The sequence below is a fragment of the Mugil cephalus genome, chromosome 7 (assembly GCF_022458985.1).
Source record: "Mugil cephalus isolate CIBA_MC_2020 chromosome 7, CIBA_Mcephalus_1.1, whole genome shotgun sequence".
Lineage (NCBI taxonomy): Eukaryota > Metazoa > Chordata > Actinopteri > Mugiliformes > Mugilidae > Mugil > Mugil cephalus.
Genome location: NC_061776.1, coordinates 7,238,565 through 7,249,031, shown reverse-complemented (window position 1 = coordinate 7,249,031; position 10,467 = coordinate 7,238,565). Strand labels below are relative to the sequence as shown.

The window sequence follows — 10,467 nt, the reverse complement described above, 5'->3', positions numbered from 1 at the left end:
TGGAGATCGCTGTATTTTTTTTTTTTTTTATTATTCAGCGGTGAGGAGGGGGAGGTGGAGGTGGAGGTGGAGGAGGAGGAGGAGGAGCGGAGGAGGCCGTGTGGTCAGATCCGGGTAGAGCAGCTTCAGCTTCCCCGACAACATTGGTCCATGTGCGGCCAGTAGGAGGGGCCGTGCACCGCTGAGGTGTTCCAGAAGGTGATGCCGTAAACGCGACGAGGTTGTCGCAAATCAGGTGTTTTTTTTTTCTCTCTCTCTCTCTCTACGGGGGGAAGGTGGTGCGTAGAGGTGGGGGTGGGGGGGTGGAAGGTGGTGCGTAAAGGGGATGGGAGGGGTGAGGAGGAGGGAGAGACAGGAGGAGGAGGTGGAGGGAGGAGGTACCTCGCGAACGGCTGCGTTTCAGACGCAGCGAGAGGATCATGGCGGATGGCCCCAGGTGTAAGCGCAGAAAACAGGCGAACCCGAAGAGGAGCAGCGGTAAGTACCAACTCCTCCGGAACCACCGCCGGGCGAACCCGGCGTGGCCGCCCGGGAGCTTTTCACTCGGTAAACTCCTCTTGGAGACTTTTGGGAGCGAGTTGGAGCACATTTCGGGGAGTTTTTTTTTTTGGGGCGTATTAGTGCGCTCATATCCCAGTGTGGTGGTGGTGTACCGTTATACCTGGCGACTCTCCCTCCGCCTAGCGGTGCTCGGGGGCCGCCCGGCTGAGTGAACCGCTATCCGGCTGCTAGAATAACCCCGAGGAGCGCTTCATGCTCACTTGTTTTCCTCCACGTTTCGTACCTTTTTTTCTTGTTTATGCACTTTTTTTTTTTTTTTGACTTTCTTCCAGCGACACTTGCAACACTTGGCGGCAGGTTGCGGGGCTTTTCTCATAACAACGTGGCCGCTGAGTTTGTAGTTTTTTACTGCATGACATTTTCAGGGCGAGGTTTGTAGCGAGGGGGTTTGCTTTTTCTTTCTTTCTTTCTTTCTTTCTTTTTTTTTTTTTTTGCTAACTTGCTGCAGACTCAGCCCCCGAACGGAGCTGATCCTCGCTCCGGTTCAAAAAACTTTATGTTTGTTGTGATGGCCGGATGGCTGAACCGTGCGGTTGTATTGGGATTTTTTTTTTATTTTACTTTATTTTTCATCGGCTCTGGTCCCGTTCACTGCTGCTGCTGCTGCTTCTCCGGGTTGATGGGATGTTTATGTGATGTGCACCGCAGCGACACATGCTCCTTAGCGAAGGTAAGAGTGGAAATGACACCTTTTTGACGCCGTAAAAAAGTGGACTTGGGAGAGTTTTATTTTCGTGCGTGCACGCATTTCCTGATTGGCCGCACCAGTTCGCGTTTATTAATATGTCATTTTTTAATAATCGCCGGAGATTTGTTGTCGATCGTGTTGAAAACTGCTTTTATTACACATTAACGACTTACACTTAAATTCGGGTTTGTGTTTATTTAGCAAAGCTGGACATATTTATGGATTTTAATGCTTTATAATTAAGCATACTTTTCGGGTTTGTTTTGGTTGGTCTACTTTCTGGTATTTATACGTTGAGTGGTATTGGTTGTTCGGTATTTGATCTCAGTTTATCTAGAGCTGGATTATTTTTGTTTGTACATGTAGGTGGGTGCAGTAACTTTAAATTTAGCCATCCTCTTTTGGAGGAGGCAGCCCCTCATTGGTCAGCTTCTTACCTGTGCTCTCCCCCTTCTTCCTTTTGTGTCAGCCAATAAAAACAAGGTAAACGTATAAATATATTTATAATATATTGTTGTGAGGCTTCACGGGTGTGAGTCGAGGGGCTGGAAAGCACCTTTCTTTTTTTCCTCCCTCCTTCCTCCTGTGCTGACGCCACGACGGTGACTCTGTGCGTCTGTACAGGAGCCATCATTATCATCACCATCATCATCATGTTTACCTGAACGCGGATAACGGGGCTGACAAATGGCCTAGAAATAAACCCAAATAAACACCTGCGGCTCTCTATAGCGTTGACGGAACAGGATCCTGCTCGTCGTGTCCCTAAAGGCTCGGTGCGTCGTGAGGAGCCAGGAAAAAAAAAAACCGCTCCAAATGTCAACTTGTGCAGGTAGACGTTGCTATTTTTTTTTTTTTTTTTTTTTTTTTTTTTGTGGTTAGGTGGGTTAGTTTTAACCGTGTGAAATGGATGCTCGCCTCCTTTTTTTATTTTATTTTATTTTTTTTTTTACTCTCGCGGGATTTATCTAATAGACACGTATTTCTGACCCACTTGTGCATGGTTTATCTCCGCTTTTGTGTGTGTGTTTGTTTTTGTGCGTGGAGCTCGGTTGGTCGAGTGCACCCCGCAGCTCTGGAGGAAACGAGAGGCGCTTATTCCTCCGTTATCCCCCCACTGTGTGCCCCGTTTAAAAAAAAAAAAAAAACAAAAAAGAAAAACCTCTCCATCTATTGTGTAGCGATAATTCCTCATGCAATTTCCCGAGCGGTGTGCGGAAAACGAGAGGGGGGAGAATGGCGGTCAGTACCATTACTGCAGTGAAGGCGGGGTAGCTGCCTTTTTTTTCCTCCGGTCCGGAGACAGCCAGGTACGCAAGGTGATGCAACACCTTTTAAAGGTGTATTTTAAACGCCCATCGCCTCCAGTTTTCTCAACGCAGCGCAGCATTTCTGTAAAAGTGTCGGTGATTTCCCCACAGATGGAGCATTAATTGAGCCTATCACGTGAAATGAGCGCATGGATCGTGGTCCTTGTAACGTGGTGGGGGTGCGCACAATCAAGATGGCAAAAGGTGTTGCGATTCAGTGCGCAGCTCCTCAACCTCAATCTCAGCCTGCCTCTCCCTTCACTTTCAGTCATCCATGTTTTTATTATTAGAATTATTATTAGTTTCAATGTAAATTTACTCAGTGAATGCATGAATTCCACAAAAGGTGATGAGGCAGATATTAGCATGTGCTAATGCACCGTGACCTCCAGGTAGCCAGACCTCACCGTGATGAGGATGCTGATGCAAAAGGCTTCACCTTATATCACTATATAACTTTTACAAATGAAACATGTGTTAACATGTGACTATTACTGGGTGGATACCGTGAAGAAGAGACACGCACCGATCAGCCACAACATTATGACCATCTCGTGACAAGCCAGTGTTCTGCTGGGAAACTTTTGGACCTGGCATTCATTCATTCACGTGGGTGTTACCTAGACATGTAGACATGTAGCACCCACCTGGACCAGACCAGACCAGACCAGGCACCCCCCGCACCCTCTCCCACCCACCCCATAGCAATGACACTCCTTGATGGCAGCAGCCATCCTCAGATCCCCAAAAACGCTTTAAGAACTACTCAGAAAGATCGTTGGCCTTCACATCCCCCTGCCCGCCCGCCCGCCCGCCCGCCAGCATCCTAAAATAAACCGATACTAAAATTACCTGCCGTGTTACGCATGGACTTGCTAGTAACGATACACTTTCCTCAAGGTGGGTCTGAACAAGATTTGCCCATCTGTGAGGAGGAGGACCCAAAACATACCTCGTGATGTACTAGTGAGATTTATGACGGTATTTCTTTTTTAAGAGTATAAGGGTTTTTTTTATGGTATTTATTTTGAATATTAGGGTAATATACAGGAAATATACCAAGCGGAGGCTGGCACGTCCACCAGTGAACTTTGAGATGAAGATAAGTTACTTGCCCTTGATGAGTCCCATTTCACTGTGACTCTGTTTCTCACTCTTGTTCGAAATAGTGTTTGTTGTCATAGCCAGATGTCAAACTGGATTTTATTTATTGCCTTCCGGGAAGTTTATCTGTATGATATCATTAAGGAAGTGGGTGTTAGTTTATGTAATTCGGTATTTGATCTCAGTTTGTCTAGAGCTGGATTATTTTTTGGAGCCCTGATGGGAAGTTAATAAGGTATCTGAACAAACACATGATAGAGACCTGGCCTTTCTAGGGACCGGCTTTTCCCTCTTTAATAAAATATTTACCCTCTATGGAACAGTGAGAGGATGCACAGGACCGTTACTGATGTCCTGCAGCAAAAAGAGCAGAGGAGGGAGCTCCGCCTCATGCTAATTGTCTGCAGCTCCTTGTAAATGGCAGGTGCTTGGCCCTCCCTGCGCTCTGCCTGTTGCTGCCGCCGCTTCGGTCACAGCTTCGTCATCCGGCCTCCTTTAAAGCGCTCCGTGTTTTTTTTCTGCGTGTGTGTGTATGTGCATGAGTACGAATGCTCTCTCAGCTGCACTGTAATTTAACACTGCAATTTAGGGACTACAGGAATGCAGCCTGGTGTTAACATACCTTGACAGGATAAACACAGCGGCCTACTCCCAGGCTCACACTTAACAGTACGAGGCCAGCCGGGACCGACTCTCCTCTGGAAGTGAAAATGGCACCCAAGTGGGAGTGGGTGTTGTTGTTGCTTAGGTTCCCTTTTCGGTCAAAGTTATGGTTCTGTTTGCTGTGTGGTTTCATATTTTATAATAATCCTTGGCTTTTATTGAACCGTCAGATGTTTTAAATTCCCAACTTCTACGTTGAGACACAAGTGTTTAGTTTATAAGACATAAGGAAATGTTTATTTATCCCATGTATATACAAAAAAAAACAATAAAAGACAGTATCAAATTGGAAAATATGTACAAAATATACAAGAATATACAGCACTCTGACAGTCAGTATATACAGCGTGGGCAAAAAAGCTCAAAATAAATTGTAATATAATATAATTGCTAGGATCAGTGGACTTGGACATTGAGGTAATTAATGCTCAAGATAGGTAGTGCAAAAAAAGCAGATTATTGTGCAAAGAATCTGTAAAAAGGACAAAAATAGGTCACAGAGACCGTTTGGGCTGAGAGTTATTGTTAACTCAGGCTGGTGTTATCTGTCTCATGTCAGTCACTGCTGTTAAATATCACTTATATCAGGTCAGGGTGTCGGTATTAAAGTGCTTAGTACTGTTGTAAATAAATATTCTGCTCCTTTAATAGATTTATGATCAGCTGAGGGGCTTTTTCGTTGTGTTTATTCCACTTTCCTCTGTAGACGCTGCAGCTTTAATGTGCTGCTTGGGTCTCGATTTGATCTTTTATTAATCTCTCAGTTCTGTAAGGCTCAAATTTTAATGTGAGGATGCGAGGATCGGAACTGCACACAAGGCAAGAATGAGCTAAATGCAGAAGTCGCAGCATGTTTAATTAAGATCTTTTAACCTCCTGAGACCCTGCGTCCTCATATGGGGACGTTACGTTTTAGGTTTGTGGCAGCTTATTGTTCTTCATTGAGACCTGTTGTCCTCATAAGCAGACACTTTTGTCTGAAATCTAGTGGTAGCAAAGGGACAAAAGTGGACAAGGTACAAAACCTCACCATGTTTTATGGTTGAAACTTGGGTGTTTATGCAAATTCTCCCAATAACGAGCTTCAACGTCACTAATGAGCAAGTACTCGTTTGATGACACTGGGACTTCATTGTTTGTATTGGTGACTTTATTGTATTACACAATGAAATAATCTTAGGACTTAATCTTTTTCCTTTCCAAAAGCTACTTCCTGTTTAACCTCCTGAGATCCAGTGTCCTCACATGGGGACATTAAGTTTTAGGTCTTATTGCAGCTTATTCTGCTTTATTTAAACCCATTGTCCTCATTAGTGGACGTTTTAGTCTGACATCCAGTAGTAGAAAAGATTAAAACTTAATTTATTTGTGCTCATTAACGTTTCTGGTATTTTATCAAATAGCAACGAGCTACACCGTCGTAATTAGCAAGTGCTCGTTTGAAGACTTTGGGACGTCATTGTTTTGTCTTTGCTCAGCCATGTTCAGATATTAAAATAAGCAGTTTTATATTTTGTCACACATTGGTAACTTCTTTATAATATAAATAATGAAATAATACCAGTGTCCACATATGAGGACATTGTTTTTTATAAAAAACTACTACTTCCTGTTCAAAGATGATGTTTTTTCTTTTTTAGGTCCTACTGATCCCAAAAAGAAAAAGAAAAATTGCATACCAAATAAAAGCTCTGGTCTCAGGAGGTTAAAGATATGTTTTCATACTTCTTAGGTTCTACTAATCCTAAATAACCTAAATATGTAAATAAAAAATGCGTTGCCAACAAAACTTTGGGTCTACGGAAGGTTAATGACTCTTTTCCGTTAATGTCAGTATTGATTGGATTTTAATCACCTGAGAGCTTTAAGCTCATGTCTTGATTTGATCTTCTATTGATACATCACTTCTGCACAGTTTCTAAATTCGATGGTACGCAAAGCTCAAAGCCAAAAAGGTAAGAAGGAGTTAATGTTTAAAGCTGCAGCATGTTTAATAGGCCTCCTTGAGTATGAATAAAGCATTTTGTTGCGGTCACCCTAAGGTGCTCCAGTTGCAGCAGTCTTCCAGAGTCGACGGTGGTGGAGGAGTCATGTGAGCGTCCTCCCTCTGCGGTAATACCGAGCGTTTGCTTGCACGACTCGCCACAGGCTGGGCTCACCGGGGCTACGCTCATTAGATCTGTCTGATTTCAAGTAATTCATTTAGAAAAATGCAATTACACAAAATCCAACTTGTTTTTGTAGCACTAGCGCGCGCACGTCTGTTTGCACCCAGAGCTATTGTTGTACAAGGAGTAGCAGCATTTCGTTTAATGTTGCAGCTTTCTGTGAGGTAGGACTGGTCTGAACGGTGTTTTGTTGTGGCTGTGGTCAACAGCAAGCGTTAACTGATACGTGACCAGCGATCATTCATGTTACTTTCTCCTCGTGCTAAAAGCCCGGGGCTGTGTGTGTGCGCTTTAAATGAGCCTGTGGAATGACAAAGCACTACAGGATGTCTTTAGCAAGTCAGCATTAACCCCTCCCCTTCGCCTTTTATGGTCCAGAGGGGGAGGTGCATCAGGGCTACTGGTGCTACCGCTGTGACTAATTGAGCAGTGTTTGTGTGTGTGTGTGTGTGTGTGTTAGCATCAAGGTGGGAAACTGCTACTTTCCTGCAGGCTTTGCATAACAACACGGCCCTGCTTGTGTGGATTTACATGCATTAGCACGATGCCTGCGAGGGGCAGAATCCGTGGCTCCCACTGATGTCGTTGCGTTTCCATTACGTGATGGTTTCTGATAAAGGCACCTAGACAGAGTCATGGCAAGATGACTCAATACGGCCTAATAAAGACACATGCAGCAGGTTGAAATGGACTCGAGCGGCATACGCCTCCGCTGTCCGTGTTTCTGCAGGCAAAGCAAACGGGGAAGAGTATTTCAGGCACTACAGAGCAGTTTTAGTCTGTCATGGGAGGTGAAGAAAGAGTCACTCTCTCCTGGGGATGTACAAGGTGTTTCCCCCCCTGATCTGATATTAACAATTTAATATCTGAGCTTAAATAAACAAAACGTAAAGACTTTTCTTATCCTGCTTGTATTCTCCTACATCAGCGGTCTTCAGGGCAAGGACCTGGACCCCCAAACTGTAGAGACCCCCTACCTACTATATCTATATTAAACTAGTGCTATTTATAAATATACATTATTATTATCATTTTGCATTGTCTGCTTCCATTTATCCCTTTATTAAAGTATGTTGGATTCATGTTAATGTGTTTTTAAATCAGTTTAAATTTGTGGAAGGAAATGAAAAACTAAAAAAATATATATATAAAACATGTCTAATCAACCAAAGATTTTGTGACCCCCCCCCCCCGCTGTTGAAGACCTGTCATAGATCACATGTGCACCGTGTGACTGTATTAATTCCAATAAATAGAGTTTTTTTTTTAAAGCTCTCCATTTCTCTTAAGTTCCACTTGCTTTCTCTTTTTTCATATCTTTTCTTAGTGTTGATTGGTAACGTTTTTTTTTTTATGAGTTGTAACTGTAGTTGTGTTTCGGATCTCCTTCACGTGCACTTATCTCACTGCCTAGTCATGACAGATCTGTCCTGTGAGGGTGATTTCTAACAAAAAATATGCAGGAAATAGCATATATTTTAAAAAGTAGTTCAGGGACTCAAAGGAATTGTTTTTTTTTTGTTGTTTTATTAAACCCAGCCCTAATCTGAGCAGTGACAGTCTGTAACCGGAGCAGCTGGAATCAGAGTCTCTTTACTTACCGAGCTCCACATCCTGAAAGCGTGTCTCGATCGAGCGACACATGACTGAAAACATTACCCCGGCACAGACGGGCGTGTTGTCATGCAGGTGTGATGTGCCGCTTGCAACTCACGAACACTCAACGCGAGACTTATTTTTAGTCAGAGTGAAAGGGAAATGGTGCGCCGCCCTCCGATTGAATACGAAACTGAGAGCAACTAATTGTGTCAGTCGGGCTGCAGGGCACAGAGGCGTCTAAATAAAAGACGAGCCGCCGTGGAGGTCAGAGGTCAGTGGAGCAGTCCTGCAGCTGTGCACATGAGGTGCATGTGTTTAGAAACTGTGGCTGTTTAGATTATGATGAAGATTACACAAAGGTGCACAATCTACCTCAGTCAGCTGTTTATATATCAGATTATTGGTCAGAATGGAAACAGTTTTTTTCTGTAGATTTTCATCTTTAGTGCCGGTCCGTGCTCATCTTGAGTTTTTTGCGATGGGTCCCCACTGACAGTGACAGTTTGTAGCTCCTCCAGTTCCCTCTTGTCAATGACGAATACAGACTACTGCCACCTGCAGGTGTGGAGAGTCATTGCTTTTCATGTAGGTGCAGAACAGCTGGTTCCATTTACCCCAGAGGGTGAAATACAGACCTGAGAACAACGTTAGGTCGGAAAACTAGATGAACGTGTCCATGAAAGCTCTGGTCCGAATGTAACTTAGTGTGTTCAGTATTTATATTTACTGAATGAAGAGTGAAATTAAATTAAAAAAAAAGATATTAACTAATATTATTACTATAATTTTAAGATAAATTTAGGCTTTTTAAGATACACAAATTGTAAATTGACAGATTATTTACAGTGATGAAATCTAAAAGACCACCCCAGGCAGAAATCTATAAAAATATTCAAAACATTTAATTGTTTTATGTAAATGTAGTAACCACAGTTTGATTTGATGGTGTTTCACACTGTTTTGGTTTTACCAGGCTGTGGTTTTTAGCCGTAGTTAGTGTAACAGGGACTTGCAGTTCCCATATAACACATGAAAAACTTAAATTATACTATGACATCATTTCAACACATGTATGTGGATAAATACTGTCTGTATGACTGATTTAATGCAACAAAAACCAGTCAGAAGTGCTAATAAACAGAATATTACATACAGGGCGGCCATCTTGGAAACTTAACTCGGGCGTAGTGAAGATTATACGACTTTCTGAGTAGAGAATCCGACTTTGGACCTCTGAAATTCCCACTTCTGAGTAAAAATGGAACGCACCATTTGGCTGCCTTCATTGCGGTGTGTTCAAGGGCAACCTTTTTTGGTCCGGACACAGGTGTTAATCAGGTGATGTCCCAGTCTATTAGTGTAATGTGTCTGTACCTTTTTAAAATGAATCTGATTTATCTGGCGTTACAACTAATTTTGTGTCCAAGCAGCACAAAACTTTAATTGAGAGGCTGTCCCCCTTTAGATTTAATAGATATACTTAAGAAATCAAGAATAAAATGCTCCATTATTTTGGGATAATTTAAAAGAAAAGCAGTAGCGTTTGTACTGTGCAGCGAGCCGTGTTAATTTAAAATAAGATTATACTTGAGCAAAATCCTGCTCTAAACTTAAACATTAAACACTGATGTTATGAAAACAAAGTTTGCTTGCTGCCTCCTACGCTGTGCACAAAGCCAAATGTGGAACCAGAACTGAAATACACCTCCAGTGCGACAAATCTCAGAGGAACTGCCAGACTTGTATTTTCATAAAGGTAAAGGTGGCCTTAACCTATTTCCCCGAGTAACCTGCTTTGCTGTTGCCTTCCACTGTCCTCACACCACCACCTGAATATTCATGCAGTCAGGACAGCTGAAACTTTAATCTGCATCGGCTCAAAACTTCGCAGCGTTTGCAGCGCAAGTGTTAAACGAACAAACACGTCTCATTTGTGCGATTGTGTGGGTCATGTGTCCGTGCAGGCCAGTCAAAAGAAAGAGTCCTATTCAAAGTGGTGTGTGAGTGTGAGTGGGAGGGGGGGGGGGGGAGCGCTCTTTCACACTCTGCCGGTGGGAAACTCTTCTCCTTCTCCTTTGGTGGTGCCACAATTTGCATATCCTGCCATCCTCCATTCTCTTCTCTCCCCTCTCGCCGCCTGAGAAGCAGAACAGAGGCCGAGGAAATCGGTGAAAACTCGACCCAAAGGTGCTGCTGCTGCTGCTGCTGCTGCTGCTGCTGCTGCTGCTGCTGCTGCTGGCGGCCTCCAGGCGCAACAACGAGCCAGAGTCCAGGCTGCTGTACAGTAGAGACCGAGTCGAGCCGTAATCCTGTGTGTGTGTGTGTGTGTGTGTGTGTGTGTGTGTGTGTGTGTGTGTGAGTCCTGGCCGCATGT

The 10,467-nt window shown here is 43.5% G+C and overlaps 1 protein-coding gene across 4 annotated transcripts in view; it reads left to right on the top strand.

Annotated features, from left to right (window-relative positions):
* Window positions 1–327: 327 nt before the first annotated feature.
* The window catches only part of zeb1a (zinc finger E-box binding homeobox 1a), a 79,089-nt gene continuing 68,949 nt past the window's right edge, over window positions 328–10,467 (top strand). For 3 of the 4 annotated variants that reach the window (XM_047589091.1, XM_047589090.1, XM_047589089.1), the window contains exon 1: window positions 328–477. In XM_047589091.1, coding sequence (XP_047445047.1) covers window positions 420–477 — 58 coding nt within the window. In that variant the 5' untranslated portion in view covers window positions 328–419. Of the gene's footprint in view, window positions 478–577; window positions 2,082–10,467 lie in introns of those variants that run through there. The other variant, XM_047589092.1, reaches the window with a different exon arrangement.